The following is a 17380-nucleotide window of genomic DNA, read 5'->3' as shown; positions in this document are numbered from 1 at the left end:
TCCTTTGGCTCCATGATTTCCCGTTTCACCGTAGAGTAATTCGGTGCAGATTAAACGTTAAGAAACTCTTAATGGACAAAAAAAAAAAAAGAAACTCTTAATGGGATGCCAAGCTTGAGATCATTCGGCTGAGAGTATTCACAGACATCGTCTTCTGTCTCATGTTCTCCTTGTTAATTTTTGCACCGAGGTTACCCTTCATTTAGTTTAAGTTCATCAAATACTCTCAGCCATTGGCCACGCTCCCGCAGGGACACTTGATACTAGTTTTCTGCAAGCATCTGAAATGTTTACAAGATTCATTCATTCAGAACACTAAATATTACTGCATTTCATAATGCTATTATAGTGGAGTATAAAGTACTTAAGATATGGTTCCTGCCCTCTAGATGGCCTGGGGGAGAGAAGAAAGCCCTTTTAAGAGACGGAGTAATGCTCACGTGCTAACAAGAAGTGCTGATGGAAAGTGAATTCTGTTTCACTAAGTGTGTGCAACTTCCTCAGCGATTTTCTTCGATGGCTGGCAAGGTGTTTCTTTACATTCAGGAAATTCTCTCCATTAAATGCTCATTTACTTCACATAGTCAAAGCACTTCGAATGTGGAGGATCGTTGTCTACTTATAATTTAACATGGGATATCGAGGCCTAGGAGATTGATTTTTTTTCACAGCCTTGGACCAGAGCTCATGATTTTTAAAAATGCCTAGTCCATAAGCTAGATGCAGGAAGTTGAAATTAGTGCTCTTAAATGTCTTTTTCATGCTGAAATGTAAACAATTCAGTAGATAGCAATTGAGGAGATGAAGAAATATTTTCCTAGCTAAGGTTTCCCATTATCCTATCTGCTACTTATTGCAGATAGGTAACTACTCCTCGGCACTCAGAAATCCCCCTCACTGCTGACACTCTCTCAAATGAGTAGGAATGAGGAGTTGGAGGGGATTCATGTTACCATCTAGCCCCTGTCCCTTGCAAGATCACTAGACATGATTAGAGAAGGGCTGAAAAATTCACTTGCCCAGAAATAGTTTGCTGGAGGATTTGACTCAGAGTCTGTGACCAGTGAAAAGTAGAGCAATTAATGCATGAATGCAAATATGCCACCTGAATACAAAATTCCCCCAAATTTGGCCCAAGGTAACAATCTCTAGATTCATAATAAACAGTTGGCAATTTTCACAAAAATGCCAAGTCATCTGTAGCAAAATATGTAAGATAAATGAGCATTTAGTTAGATGGTGGAAGTGGGGTGCCTGGGTGGCTCAGTTGGTTGAGTACCTTCAGCCCAGGTCTTGATCCTGGGTTTTGGGATTTAGCCCCACATCAGGCTTCCTGCTCAGCGGGGAGTGTGCTTCTCCCTCTCTCTCTGCCTGCCACTCCCCCCTGCTTAGTGCTCTCTCTTTCTCTCTCTCTCTCAAATAAATAAAATCTTTCATAAAAAATTAATGACAGATGTGAACTGAACCTGACAATTCGTCTTTCATCTTCCAGTATAAATTGGAAAGCTGTTTTTATTTGAAATAAAAACTCATTATCAATTGCAGTGAAATGTTCGAATCTCAGGAACATTCTAATTTCTCTGTTTCTACAAAGTAAGGAAAAATGCTCAGGAGTTAGCTTCCAACTAATTAATAGACTGGCTGGTAAATTGAAGCCTACAGATAAGAAGGGTCCTGTCTTTCTGAAGTCAACAGTAGAGGGGGATGCAAACCCAGAGCTCATAAAACCTAAACCAATTTTCAATTCATTTGGTTGCATCATGCTATAAAAATAGGGCACACCTATTGTCATTTTGTTTTGTTTTATTCTTTGCTTGTAAAGTGCAGAGGACAAGACTGATGACTGTTACTATTGCCCAGATGTTTCTAAACAGGCAAATCCTGCTGTTCAGCTTGTTGAGCAGGTGTCTGATGCTGGTAAGGCTATTGTTGCAGTTCAGGCTGGGACACTGGAGCAGGTTGTTTCCAGAGGGAGCCAAGCCTGCTTAAATTGGGTGATCACAGAGTCTCAGAGCTGAAAGTAAGCTCGGAAGCCTTTATCCAGCCCTTATTTTACTAGATGAAGAAACAGGTTGAGGGAGGTTCAAAGACCAGGCCCAGGTCATCTCTTTGCATAGCCCTGATGAGAAACCAGGGATGTATAATTTAAGATGGCTTTAGGTGTCAGTGTATGAATCACATAACACATGTTGAGCCAAATTAGAATTTTCTGGTTTGTTATGAGATAATGAAGGGAAAATAAATCAACTGTTAAATAAGGAGTTTGAATGATCAAAGAAGAAGGAGGTTTAACAAGAAAGCTAATAGTCATCAAAATATTGAGTAGTTCCTGGTGTAATAAACACCTTGGAAACATTACTTTGAATTTGAGCTAAGAAAAAAGAGGTGTTAGAAGGAAGTGAGGTGCTAAGAAATAGAGAATGGCAGCCTGGCTGCTGACTGATGAACAGCCCCCTGTGCTTATTTACCGATTTCTTCTTTATCTCCCAGAACTTAACCCCGAGAAAATGAATTTCTCTATGTAGCTCCTTAAGACCCTTGAAGTTTGATTTGAATACATTTCTAATATGCTGTGTGAATCACTTTTAACTCATGTTAAAATAAAGGTTTACATCATAATAAAGCTTTATATAATTCATATACTAAAAATACATTTTATACATAGATCAGAGACTCCATTTAAAACAACAACAAAAGGGGCGCTGGTGTGGCTCAGCAGTTGAGCGTCTGCCTTCACCTTCAGGGTATAATCCCAGGATCCTGGGATGGAGTCCCACATCGGGCTCCCTGTATGGAACCTGCTTCTCCCTCTGCCTGTGTCTCTGCCTCTCTCTGTATCTCAAATAAATAAATAAATAAATAAATAAATAAATAAATAAATAAATTTAAAAATAAATAAATGATAAATTTATAAATAAAACAACAACAACAACAAAAAAAAAAACACAAAACCTACAGGATCAGAGACCTAGCTCAATATAGAAGTTATGGTTTGGAATCAAAGAGAAGAGTAGCTAGACAGTGTTCAGAAACAGTGGGTTTCAATCCAGGATTTGATAGCTGCACAGAAATTGCTAAACTTCTCTTCACCTATTATCCACAAGCAGTGTCTCATCCATTCCTCTGGCACAGGCAACACGCCGGGAGCAGAGCACTGTAACCTCAACTGGCATCCAGCAATGGAAACTGCAGCTAGCCTCTAGAATGTTCTGGCAACGCTTTAATTCTTTACAGATACAGAATTGCTGCAGGTGACCAAACTATAACTAGAGTTACTACGAGGGACTTCTCTGAGAAGAGAAATAGATTTCTCCCTTGCTGGTGAATGACTCACTTGGCAGAACTTTTCTCTTAAGGCCAGATCTGAGATGACCCCTCCCCCCAAAAAATCATTCCAGATTTTGGAAGATATCTTCATTTTTTTATTTACTTTACTATCTTTTAAGAAACAAGCCTCTACTAGTGTTCTGGTAGTACACTTACAATTGTAAGGCTGCACTGATGATGTGTGTACGTATGTTGATTTTTATGCACCTCCTTGGACTCTTGGCATAGTTTTTTTTTTCCTCCCTCCACGCTGAAATTCATATTGCTTGGACAAGTTAAACAAGGTCACATGACAATGCCTGGGCTAACTCCTTTCACTTAAAATTCAGGGGGTATCATTACACGTTTGGGCTAATAGATTTTTTTAAAGATTTTATTTATTTATTCATGAGAGAGGCAGAGACACAGGCAGTTATTTTTAAAGTGTCATTTTAAAACAGTTTTAAGTTAGTGTTTTTTCAAAGCATGCTTCATGTTCCACTGCACCAGAATCACCCAGGTGTCTGTTAAAATGCAGATTCCTGTGTTTGACCCCAGATCTACTAAGTCAGGGAATGGGGATGAAAATGAACATTGTAAGTGACACACAAAATGATCTCGATGAACAACAAAATCTGAGAAGCCATTTTTAGCAGACTTATTTCATGACTTTGAAGTACTAAAAAAGCACTAAAGAAAAAAAATACTAAACACATACTAGATTTAAAGTACAATTTACTTTAAATAAAAATAAGGTCACCTGCTTCAGAACTTGCTTTATTGGTCTCTAAGGGCTTTATTTCCTTTCCTGTTCATGCCTCTTGGTTACATGCATGGCACTGTGACCACGCAGGATCAGGAAGGGCGGGGGAGGGTGCAGTTGGTATAAAGGGGGCAAATGAAATGAAACATGAACTTCTTTTAAAGTCTGTAGATTTTATATAAATACAGACATGTGAGAACTTCAGTCTTTCAAAGTCACCAATGGTTATTTGATATATTTATAATATGCATTAGGATATTTTTAAAAATCCATTGTTTTTAAAAAATATTTTATTTATTTATTCATGAGAGACACAGAGAGAGAGAGGCAGAGACTTAAGCAGAGGGAGAAGCAGGCTCCTCACAGGGAGCCCGATGTGGGACTCGATCCCCAGACCCCGGGATCACGACCTGAGCAGAAGGCTACACCGCTGAGCCACCCAGGTGCCTCTCCACTCTGTTTTTTTTAAAGATTTAATTCTCACTCTTCCAATTCAGATAGCTATTTAAAGATGTATCCAAGCACAGTTCAAACATACAGGATATTTGTTTTCAGTGGTTTTTTTGTTACACCTAAAATCCAAGGAAAGTGAGTTTGAGAGGTTTGTTTTTAACAGAAGACAATCAGCACCATCTAGTGGATACTCTTCTCGAATTCAGTCCAGAGAGGAGGTGAAGAGCGCAGGCTTTGAAACTGGGTTGGAAACAGTCGCTTAGTTCCCGAGTGACCTCAAACTACTTAACTGCTCTGTGCTCTGCTTCTCAACTATAAATCTGCATAATAATAGTGTCACCTCATAGGCTGTTATGGAGTGAAGTGAGATGATCCATTTAAGGCATGTCCCAAACACTCAGTAAATTTATTATTTTTTAAGATTTCATTTATTTGAGAGCACGAGCAGGGAGGAGAGGGAGAAGCAGACTCCCCACTAAGCAGGGAGCCCGACCTGGCGCTGAGATCATGACCTGAGCCAAAGGCAACCACTTAACCACCTGAGCCACCCAGGTGGCCCTAAATGTTATTTTTTAATAATACTACACCGTAGGCTCACAGGATGTGGGAGCTGTCGAGCGGCACACATTTTTAACTGCCCTCCAAAATAAATGGCTATTTGGTCTAGTTCAGAGAATCTATAATACAAGGTTCTGCTCCTAGGGTGCTGTCACATTTGGCAGAAGCTTGTGGCAAGAAAAGGGAAATTGGGGCAACAAAGCTGGAATGGTAGTTAGGGCCAGATGGAATAAAATGTGGGCTCTCTTTCATTCATCCGAATCTGACTCCACTTAGCAGGGGAAGGTCAAGAGTAGAGAGAGATTTAAAACAAAAACCAACTCTGAAACCAACACTGCCATATGCCACCAACTTGGAATGAGACCAGGGACATTTTAACTTAAATATCTTGACTCTAGAAGAAATCTTTATGAATTACTTTGAAAGGCACAATACTTTCTAGAATATGTCTGGGCTTTTCCAACACACTTCAGAAAACAGCAGAGTGAAACACAGAGCTCACTGACGCCTCTGAAAATCAATTATCTTGAGGGTGTCACCTGCAACAGTTAACACAAGTATTTCAGGAAATCGAAAACAAAGACACTGTATTGTGTGCTGATACACAACAAATACAATTTGTTAAAATTTGCCCTCAAGGCACATAAGATCTCTGGCAGTTCAGGGAAGATAACAATAAACAAAACAAGAATGACAGAAAACGAGAAGTTTCATGCAAAATGACATTGATGGGCACTTAGTTTGGTGACATTGCAGGGAAGAGACACTAAGCTTCTATTGAACCTGAACTGTCGTTTCAATTGCTTTTTATGTATCTTCTGCTGTCTATATTTTAAAAGCAACAGTTTTTTTTTTATTTATTCATTTATGATAGTCACACACACAGAGAGAGAGAGAGGCAGAGACACAGGCAGAGGGAGAAGCAGGCTCCATGCACCAGGAGCCCGACGTGGGATTCGATCCCGGGTCTCCAGGATCGCGCCCTGGGCCAAAGGCAGGCGCTAAACCGCTGCGCCACCCAGGGATCCCGCAACAGTTTTTTTTTTTAAGATTTTATTTATTTATGAGAGACACAGAGAGAGAGAGAGAGAGAGAGAGGCAGAGACACAGGCAGAGGGAGAGGCAGGCTCATGCCCATGCCGGGATCCCAGTGTGGAGCTCCATCCCCGATCCCCGATCCCCTATCCCCGGTCTCCAGGACCACGTCCTGGGCTGACGGCGGCGCTAAACCGCTGAGCCACCAGGGCTGCCCAACAGTTTTAAAAAAAGTGAAAACGCACAGATCATAGCCTCAATTTCTCTTAGTTGGTTTTCTCTCCCTACATCCAGACGAAATCTGAAATGTATTTTCTTCATGAGTAGCATTAGTTGCCAAAAATAAAAATGGAAAGAGCAGCCTTGATTCATGGAATATTAGAATTGTGCGGACTTGGGGAGTTTATCAGTGTTCAGCTACTCCAAGAGTGGTCGGTGGGCCAGAGGCATTGGCATCACCTGGGAGCCTGTTAGAATCTTGGGTCCCCCCTGACACATTGAATCAGCATTTTAACAAGAGCCCAGTCGATTTACCTGCATGTTAAAGTCTGAGAAGCCCTAGAATTTCAGGTTCATTTGCTCTCAGATACAGCCCTAGAATCAGTATTTTATGAAATCTCCCCAGGTGATTCTAATGCAGTGGAGTTAAGAACTGCAAAACTAGTCCAACCACATTTCTCAAAACTGGAAATCACTGCCCAGAAAAGTTTACAGATTTACTCAAGATAACCCAGCTATTAAGTTTAAAGAATCCAAATAATGTCATCTCTCCTCCTCATAAAAAAGAAAAAAAAAAAAGAGAGAGAGAGAGCAGCAGAGTCGAGGGAAGAGAGGATAGGGAGGGTGGAGTCAGGGATTATTATTATCATTCAATTCCTTTTTTTTTTTTTTAGAGAGAGAGGAAGGGGGGCTGGGGGAGAGGGAGAGAGAGAATCTTAAGTAGGGGCTTGATCCCACAACTCTGAGATCACGACCTGAGCCAAAATCAAGAGTTGGATGCTTAGTCCACTGAGCCAACCAGGCACTCCCGGGGATTATTCTCTTATACAGAGTGGTCAGGAAAGACCCACCTGAGGGAAGAGAGGAAGTGAGCCATATGGATAGCTGGGCAACTGTATTCCTGGCAGAGGAAGCAGAGGACTGGGGGGGGGGGGGGGTGGGTATGTGTTTGCGTAGGGGATTATTCCATCTTGGGGGAACAACAAGGAGTAAGCGTTTCCAAATTCCCAACGTAGTAATCCTTGGGATGCAGAAACAAGAAATCAAAACTGCCAGCAGTTCTCTAAATCTGCAGTTATTTTGAAAATATTTACAATCTTCTTCATATTCTTGTTATGCAATCTGAATGATTTCTTTAAAAGATTTTATGTATTTATTTATTTTAGAGACGTGTGCGCGCGCGCGCGCGTGTGTGTGTGTGTGTGTGTGTGTTTTGGGGCGGGTGGGACAGAGGGAGAAAGAATCTGAAGCAGACTCCACGCTGTGTGTGGAGCCTTACTCAGGGCTCCACCTCACAACTGCGAAGTCATAAGCATCCAGACAGCCTCCTTTGGAGTTCAGTCCTGAACCAAAAACAAAGAGTCAGGCGCTCAACCAACTGAGCCACCCAGGTGCCCCCTGAATCTTTTTTTAAAAGTGTTTGTAGGGGGCAGCCCCGGTGGCCCAGCGGTTTAGTGCCACGTTCGGTCCAGGGTGTGATCCTGGGGACCGGATCAAGTCCCACATCAGGCTCTCTGCATGGAGCCTGCTTCTCCCTCTGCCCTGTGTCTCTGCCTCTCTATCTTGGTGTCTCTCATGAATAAATAAATAAAATCTTAAAAAAAAAAGTGTTTGTAGGTATTTACAAGAACTGTAGCCTATAGCAAATATTCAAATACTGGAGAACACAGAGGAAACCACTGGGTACCATTTGAATAATGTAACATACAAATCTTCATGCAAGGTTAACAGCACTTCACAGAATCCCAGGTTGGAAATCGCCAATTTAAGGACTCGTTTTTGAGTCAAACTTGTTATTTCTTGGAATGCCTCTCATATAATTTGTATAAAGCACATAATGAATACCAATTTATTAATATTTATTTTATTTGCAAGAATAACTCAGGGCTAGCAGCAGACACTGCCAGGAAAACACATTTAGAACCTGGCACCAAAAAAAAAAAAAAAAAAAAAAAAAAAAGAACCTGGCACCAGCTGCAAGCAAGACTGACCAGTCAGATTGTGACTGCATCTCCCCCATGTGCTCCAATCCAGGTTCCCAGAGTGTGGACCTCCACTTCTGACAGAGTGTTAGCATTTCCTGTTTTTGCTTTTGATCTGACATCAGTGGATTTCTTCAGTAACATCTCTATGTTGGTTGATAAAGTTTAATTCTCATAAAAGAATTAGACTGCTTTTTCCATTTTTCCCTGCTTTCTCAACTTTTTTTTTTTTTTAATTTAGAAAAACACACAAATCTCCTTATCAATGCTAGGAAGAAATTCCGGAGCAGAAATACTGACAAGGAGGACAGTGAGGCTGGAATGAAGTTTACCAGGGAAAGGGTGATAGGACTGGAAGTCTGAGAGTAGACAGAGGGCCTGGTCATTTAGGATCTGTGGGAATTGTAAGGGCAGGATATGGGGAGCCATGGAGAGTCCTGAGCCAAGGAGTGACATGGTTTGGGTTTTTTTTTTAAGATTTTATTTATTTATTCATGAGAAACACAGAGAGAGGCAGAGACATAGGTAGAGGGAGAAGCAGGTTCCCTGTGGGGAGCCAGATATGGGACTCGATCCCAGGACCCCAGGACCCCCACCTGAGCCAAAGGCAGACACTCAACCACTGAGCCACTCAGGTACCCCTTGACTTTGGTTTTGAAGGCATCATTCAGGCTGCTGTTTGAAAGTGGTAGGGGCCAGGAAGGCAACAGTTAGGAAGGAAGTTGTTGCAAAAATCTAGGTGAGGAGTGATGGCAGTATGGGTCAGAATGGAAGTGCAGGAGGTGGTGAGAGGCAGTTAGATTCTGGATATACTTTAAATGTAAAGGTGGTAGGTTTCACATCAAATTGATTGGAGAGTGTGGGGGAAAGAGGAATTGAGGGTGTTTTTCAAGGTTTCTGGTTCTGAGTGTGGTAGGACAGAGTTAGCATTTACTAAGCTAGATAGGAGGGTGGAGTAGGAGTGGGGGTGACTGCAGAGGGGCTTGTTTCTGACATATTAGTTTCAGGGTTTTTCTTGACATGTTAGCTTCTTACATCTAAGTAGACATATCTTACAGCTGGTTAAATAAAAGTGGAATTCAGGGGAGAGGTCTGGCTTGGGAGATAGAAATGCAGGATTTAGCTGTATATGGATGACATTTATGGCCGGGTTTTTAAACCCAGCACTGCCCTAGACTGTAGCTGTGGTTGCCTGAGCAACACACTTCACCTCTATTTGCTTCACTGGAAAACACTTAAAAGAATATAACATTCTTCCTACCTAAAATACGAGGCTACAGGGGCTGGGTATGGGAAAATGCCTTGTAAACTATAAAGTGCGGTCCATAGAAAGCAAGTATCTGATGGTACCGAGGGTGAAGAAAATCAATTTGGAGACCTGTGGAAACAGTCTTCATGCACTAAGAAATGAGAGAATCCACAAAAAGAGAAAAGTGCAAGTGAGAATCATTCCTCTTTTGGGCTGTAGCCCAATCTTGCAAAATTAGTATATTTTTCTAAAAAAATCTACGTGGACTCCAAAGCATAGCAAGAACTTCAAATATATAATCTTTTTGAGCTGCACAACAATCTGTGAGGAAAGAATTATCATCATTCCCATTTTACAGAGGAGGAAACTGGAGCTCAGAGAGGATGCCAGACCGACGGAGCATCGTACTGATGGTAGAGCCACATAAGCATCCAGGCAGCCTCCTTTGGAGTTCAGTCCGGTAGGAACAAGCCTCTCCCTGGCCACACGGACCTTAGGAAGACCAGGGAGACAGGAGGGCTGCCCCAACTCTGGGTAGGGGGGGGACAGCGTTCCCCGCCGCCCCTGGCCCCCACCTTATTTCCACATGGTACAGCCCTTTTCTCTTATCGCGAGACTGGAAGCGTAGCGCTCCTGGTTGCCAAGGGAACAGCGTTCCTGGAGGCAGGAGGGCTTTGGACGCGCAGCTCCTTCCCCTTCCAGAGAAGCCGAGGTGGCGGGAAAGACCCCTCCCCTTTGAGGGACCGGTGGTGACGCTCTGCGCTCCGGTGACTGCCTCCCGGAGTTCTGCCCGGAAGGTAAGGCCCCGCACCTGGTCGGACCCCACCCCGATCGCCGCGCGCCCTGCTGCGGAGGGGGCGGAGTCGCGTCAGGGACCGCCCACGGGCCGGCAGGGAGAGGGGCGGGGCCAACGAGTGGGCGGGGCTTAGTCGTGTCAGGCTGCTGGGCCCGGAGACCGGCTGTTGGGGTGAAGGGGCAGGGCCAGGAGGGGGCGGGCCCAGCCCGGGGGCGGGGCCTGGGAGGGAGCAGGCCTGCCGGGTGCGGACAGAGGCGTCCGCCTCCACCGAGACGATCGCCGAGATTTCCTAGACCGGGCGGCCGAGATTCCCGGCCTTAGGACCTCTGTGGAGGACTCCTACAGCCCTGTGCCTTCTGGCCCTTAAGATCTAAAACTGACATTAAAAATTAACCGCCAGTCACCTGAAATAGAACGTAAATAGCAAAGGATGCGAATAGGCAGGTCACGGGGTGGGGGTGGGGGGGGAATGGTGGCTGGAGACTGGGTTTCTCTCATCCTTAAAGAAATGCAAATTAGATTCAGAGACATCTTTGACGCTCACCAGATTGACAGAGATGAAACAGCTTTGAAGACCAGATGACCCCAGACCAGAATGAGGAAAGAGGCCCTTTCACCATACCCTGTTGGAAGCAGTGTAATTTTTTGGTACAACCTTCTTGGTGGGCAGACGCAAGTTTTCTTTGACTCAGCATAGTTTATCATCTGGGCATATAAGCATAACAACAAAGATTCACACAAAGAGGTTGATTTAAAATTGTGTGTGCCCTTGGTGTGTGTGCTGGGGAGGAGTAGGGAGCTATGAAGGATCCAAGGCTTGCATATCCCTAAAAAAAGTGAGATCCCCCAAGTCTATTGACAGTGGCTTGGGAGTGAGGGAAGTTTTGACTTAAAAAAAATTTTTTTGGGGAAGATTTATTTATTAGAGCAGGTGCATTCATACTGCGCTCATGAGAGACAGAGGGAGAGAATCTTCAGGCTCCCCAGCTCCCCAGGTGAGGTGACTCCCCAGGTGGGGGAGCCAGACCTGGAGCTCATTCCAGATCATGAGATCATGATCTGAGCCAAAACCAAGGCTGACATTCAACCAACTAAGGCACCCAGGCACCCTGGAAATTTTGACTTTAAAAATTTTATTCTTCTATATTATTTGACTTTCTGCTTCTCACGGAAATACAATTTATGTATTTCTTACATAAATATATAAATAAAAAAACTACCATAAAATAACTTTTAAACATTAAGATTATGAAAATAAATACAATTCCACTTTTTTAAAAAAAGAAGTCTGGCTATTTGTTATTACTAAGCAGACAAGGATTCATTTTCTTTCAATTCTTCCTTTCATCCCCAAATACCAAATTACGGCAGCCATGTTGGTTTTATGTCCCCATTTTGGTTTTAAGTGATCCATGGTGATTGCATTTCTTACAAGCCTGTATGAAAAAGCTTAATCTTGGGATGCCTGGCTGGCTCAGGGGTTGAGGGTTTGCCTTTGGCTCAGGGCGTGGTCCTGGGATCAAGTCCCACATTGGGCTCCTTGCAGGAAGCCTCCTCCTCCCTCTGCCTATGTCTCTGCCTCTCTCTGTGTCTCTCATGAATAAATAAATAAAATCTTTTTTTTTTTTAAGATTTTTATTTATTTATTTATGAGAGTCACAGAGAGAGAGAGAGAGAGGCAGAGACATAGGCAGGGGGAGAAGCAGGCTCCATGCACCGGGAGCCCGACGTGGGATTCGATCCCGGGTCTCCAGGATCGCGCCCTGGGCCGAAGGCAGGCGCTAAACCGCTGCACCACCCAGGGATCCCCTAAATAAAATCTTAAGAAAAAAATTTAATCATGTTTGTAGTAAATGTTATAAAAAGTTGGTATGTGTTAGTGATTTGTTAAGATTTAGAATCTGGTCATATATCCTATCTGTTTTTATTTTTTAATTTTTTATTTTTTTATATCATCTGTTTAATGGAATATCATGAAGTAAATAATATTTTATTTTGGAAGTACCTTTACTGCAATAAGCAAATGCTTCATCATGTGATATTAAGTGTGAAATATGTGAGTGCAATTTGGTGGAAACACAGAGAGCAAAAATGGCTAAGAAATATGCCAACAATGTTTAGGTCAGAGTGGTGAATATTGGGTGACTTTATTTTTAAATATACTTTAATATGTTGTAGACATTTTTCTACAATAAATTATTTGATTATGAATTCAAGATATACTTAGTAGAAAATCAGAAAATACAGATAAGCAAAAAAGGTAAAATAAAAGACCAGAAATATCCATGAACCCACCAATCCAGAAGAACCCATCTCTGTTATTCCCTGATTTGTGATCATCTCTCAGGTCCCTTTGTGTATATTCCTTTAATTAAAGAATTGAACTTCCTTTTTTTTTTTTTAGCAAGATATTGACATTTAGCAAGATATTTTCTTTCTTTTCTCTTTCTTTCTTTCTTTCTTTCTTTCTTTCTTTCTTTCTTTCTTTCTTTCTTCCTTCCTTCCTTCCTTCCTTCCTTCCTTCCTTCCTTCTTTCCTTTCTTTCTTCCTTGCTTCCCTTCTTCTTTCCTTTCTGAATTCCTTGTTTATGTCCTTAGCCAGTTTTCTATTGGAATGTTTCTTTTTCTTACAGATTGGTAAGATTTCTTTAGATATGTAAATTCATTAGCCTTTTGTATATCATCTGTGTTACTTATATTTTCCGTAGTTTCTCAGGTGCCTTTTGATTTAATTTAGAGTTCTTTTTTGCTTGTTTATTGGTATTCAAGAACACTAAATGTTATGTGATCAAATCTATTAGGGTCTTCCTTTTCGGTTTATGCTCTTGGTGTTGTGTTTAAAAAGTCATTAACTTATGTAAATCATCTTTATATTTCCTTCCAGTTCCTTGGAGATTTCTTATTTTACATTTATTCATTATTTAAAAAATTAGGTTTTACTTTTATTAAAGTAGCATAATAAAAAATGTCAAACTTTAACATTTACAATGGAAGAAAAGCAATTTCTAGTCTCACCCTCCAGAGGCAACCATCCTGAACTCATAAATATTATGCTGATTTAACTATTGCTTGGTTTTATCAATTTTTGGACATTCTCTTTAATTTCCTATTATGACAGATTGGATATTTTATACTATCTCTCCTATTATATACTCCTCCCCACATACACAGTATTTAGTTAAATCAACATTTAGTGCTTCTGTAATTATAAGTAATTATCATTTGGTCACTTTCTTTGACAATGCTTTATTTTTCTTGTGGAACTTCTATGTGGCTATTGAGATTTCTCCTTAAACATTCAAATACATCTATGAGATCCTAATTCAATGCCCTTAATCCAGTACTTTTTTCTACATAAGTAGAGTCATAAGATTGTCAGTTATATCCCTACCCACCCTGGGAACTGTATTTTATTAATCTATTATTTTCAGGAACAAACATAATAGAACATTTGCTTTATTTCTAAAGCAAATGGAAAGATTTCGGGGGCCTTTTAGATGCTCCATGCCATTGATGGTTCTCTGTGCTGCTTCTCCCCTTACGACAAGTATCATACCGCTCTACAGATGCTTCCATCTCATTGCTCCCTCTGTGAGCTACAATAAGTCTCCCTCAACAGGCTGCTCACGGGATTTACAAGACACTTGGCCTTTCAATGACTTACGCTTTTTGATTGTGACGTGATGGGCCAGGGTAATCTGTCATCGCACAATAATAATGTCAGCGCCTTCCCGAGCAGAGCCCAGACCCTTTTGCAGAGTTTGAATACTGTTGAGATCAATGCCTTTTTCATTTGCTAAGATGGAAAGAATTGACCTAGTGGTCCCTGAAGCATCAGCTTTGGCACACTGAATGGTTGGAGGCCAGATCATATTACCCTTCGTGCGCCTTGGAGGAGCGACATGTTGTCCACGTTGGTGTTTCTTCCTGTATCCAAACCTTCCCTGGACTCTGCCTCTGCTGTTCAAAAAAAGAAAGAAGGATGGGTCATTTTGTAGGGTAAAAAAAAAAGAACACTGTTACACTCACTGGGGCCAGGGGTAATTGCCTTTCCTCCTTCTATTATGAGAGAGATGGTTTCATTCATAATCAATAGGAATTTAGGGAAATCGTAAAATTTGGGGAAGGATTGTTGGAAGATCCATTTACCTATAAAGCTAAATACGAGAAGGCACAATCTGGCATTCTCCTTATTTCTTCCCTTTTCTCAGCATGCATGATACCCCAACATTACTGAGCAGATCTGGAATGATCCTGATCAAGGGCACAGTTTGCAAGAATCCAGGTACCCATAATGCCCAAATTCTCCCACGAATTTGAACCACCCTGCCTAATAATTCCTGCTTTGCAAAGCAGCACAGGGAATAATTAGGGAGCCAGCGTGGTCACAGGCCTGTGGATGGGGTCGCAGGAAAAATAGAAGTTGGCAAGTCATGGCCAGATAATCAGGGTCTGTCCTCTCACAGAGAAAGTAGGATTTCTTTCATTGTTTCCGTGGGTGAAATAGAATCATGGGCTTTAAAAGTTGGGGGTATGGGACACTTGGGTGGCTCAGTGGTCGAGTGCCCGCCTTCGACTCAGTGTATGATCCTGGAGTCCCAGGATCAAGTCCTGCATTGGGCTCTCTGCATGGAGCCTGCTTCTCCCTCTGCCTATGTCTCTGCCTCTCTCTCTCTGTGTCTCTCATGAAGGAATAAATAAATAAAAATCTTAAAAAAAAAAGTGGAGGGTGGATAGAAAAAGAGTAGTGATTCAAATGGGTGATCCATGAAAATGTGGCACCAGGGAGGAGAGGAGAAGTCAGAGCTGAGAGGAGAGTCCAGGCTGAGAGGTGAGCTAGAAGAGGAAGTGCTAGATAGATTATGGGAGGCAAAACTGGAAGAAAGTAGATGAAGTGAATCTGGGTTGAGAGGCTTGGTGCTCCGCCAGTGTCTTCTCAGGCCAATGACACAGTAAATGTTTCTTCTGAAGGCACAAGAAACCACTGAGGCAGCAGTCACTCTGCATTCTTTTTTAGCCACTTCCTGAATCTAACATCCTGGGAGGACTGTTTTCTGCCTACAGTAACATAATCTTGGACGTAGATGTCTTTTGATGAAACGAGACTGATGAAGTGTGACTTTGGTAGCAACCTAATCTTTATTAACAAAGATTCTGAGTTAATTGCACATTAACACTGATGAAACATGTAGGCATACAGGTCATAACTTGCTTTAATTTCTTGTTTGTTTCAGGATATCAATGGATATTATAAAGGGAAACTTAGATGGAATTTCAAAACCGGCCTCCAATTCAAGAACACGTCCTGGGAGCAGAGATTCAAGTACTTCTTTGGAGGTGCTCTCACCAGAACCAGCATCCTTCAAGGTACTTCACTGTTTACAAGTGATTTCAGGTCCTTCTCCTGAGCTCTAGGCTGTTGTTAACATCCCACTTCAAGGATCCTCTTTAGAGGGTATGTTCTGGGAGCACTCATGGATTTCTTTTGGGATTTTACTTTAGGTCATTTAATATGAAAATTCTGTGTCCTTCTTTACCTCCTCTTCCCCCTCTTTTGTTCTTTTTTAGGAGGGTGACCTATTTGTTCATAGTTGTACTTTGCTAATGCTCATTTGTAAATTCTCTATTTTTCATAAGAAATCTTTGTATTCCAATACCTATTATGCCACCATTGACTCTTAATATGAAAAAGGTCCTGTAGTTTTAAAAATAAAGTTTGAGTCAAAGACCCTGTGGTATACATTTAGTAGGTACCTTACCTGGCCTGACTTTTTCTGTTCTTTAGTAGTCTCTTTTTCTTTTCCTAAAATATCTAAACTTGATTTTTTTAAGGAATCCGTTTTTTTTTTTTTTTTTAAGGTTATTAGAGAGAGAGAGAGAGAGAGAGAGCATGAACAGGAGGGGCAAAGGATGAGGGAGAGAGAATCTCAAGCAGACTCTCTACTGATTTTGGGAGCCTGACTCTGGGCATGACCCTGAGATCATGACCTGAGCTGAACCCAAGAGTTGGATGCTTAACCACCTGAGCTATCCAGGCACCCCAGGAATCATTTTTTTCATCTGCAACATGGGACTACTTATTTTAAGCTTACAGCAAACAAAAATTTGTAGCAAACCAAGTTCACTCATGGTAAAAAAAAAAATCTTTGCTAGCTTATGAACTCATACTTATTTATTCTTTTGATTTATGGACTAAATTATACATTATAAAACTCAGAGTGTTTGTCTGTTATGATTTGGTGCAGGAAATAGAAAGCACTCTAGGCATTTCCAGCAGAGATTGGATACAGAAATTCAGCTTCTGAAAAATCAGTGGAAGGCTAGCAGGAAAGGAAATCATGGGAGCGGACTTCCCTGGATTGTTGGTTCCTAGGTCATGCCTCCATGACCAAAATCCAGAGATCAGAAAGGCTGCTGCTCCCTGACACTGCCACAAGTCCCTCAGAACCACATACTGGTGACTAGACATACTAGAGATGACTGCCTTTGGTATTTCTTTTTTTTAACAAAATATTTTTTAAAATTTAAATTCAATTAACATATAGTATATTATTGGTTTCAGAGGTAGAGGTCAGTAATTCATCAGTCTTATTATATCCCTCCTTAATGCCCATCACCCAGTTACCCCATGTCTCACCCTCTTTCCCTCCAGAGACCCTCAGTTTGTTTCCTATGATTAAGAGTCTCTTATAGTTTGTCTCCCTCTCTGATTTTGTCTTGTTTTATTTTCCCTCCTTTCCTCTATGCTCCTCTGTTTTGTTTCTTAAATTCCACATATGAGTGGAATTAAATGGAATCTAAATCATATGATAATTGTCTTTCTCTGATTGACTTATTTCACTTAGCATAATACTATCTAGTTCCATCTACATTGTTGCAAGTGGCAAGATTTCATTTTTTTGATAGCTGAGTAATATTCCAGTAATATTCCAGACATATGTATATGTGCCACATCGTCTTAATCCATTCATCTGTTGATGGATATCTGTGCTCTTTGCATAGTTTGGCTATTGTAGACAT

The 17380-nt window shown here is 41.5% G+C and overlaps 1 protein-coding gene across 2 annotated transcripts in view; it reads left to right on the top strand.

Moving 5' to 3' along the window:
- Positions 1-10172: 10172 nt before the first annotated feature.
- FSIP1 (fibrous sheath interacting protein 1) overlaps positions 10173-17380 on the top strand; it is a 194422-nt gene continuing 187214 nt past the window's right edge. For both annotated transcript variants that reach the window (XM_025998444.2, XM_072738234.1), the window contains exons 1-2: positions 10173-10362; positions 15595-15727. In XM_025998444.2, coding sequence (XP_025854229.1) covers positions 15602-15727 — 126 coding nt within the window. In that variant the 5' untranslated portion in view covers positions 10173-10362; positions 15595-15601. The remainder of the gene's footprint in view (positions 10363-15594; positions 15728-17380) is intronic.

This window comes from Vulpes vulpes, chromosome 15, assembly GCF_048418805.1.
Source record: "Vulpes vulpes isolate BD-2025 chromosome 15, VulVul3, whole genome shotgun sequence".
Lineage (NCBI taxonomy): Eukaryota > Metazoa > Chordata > Mammalia > Carnivora > Canidae > Vulpes > Vulpes vulpes.
This window is presented reverse-complemented; position numbering and strand designations above follow the sequence as displayed.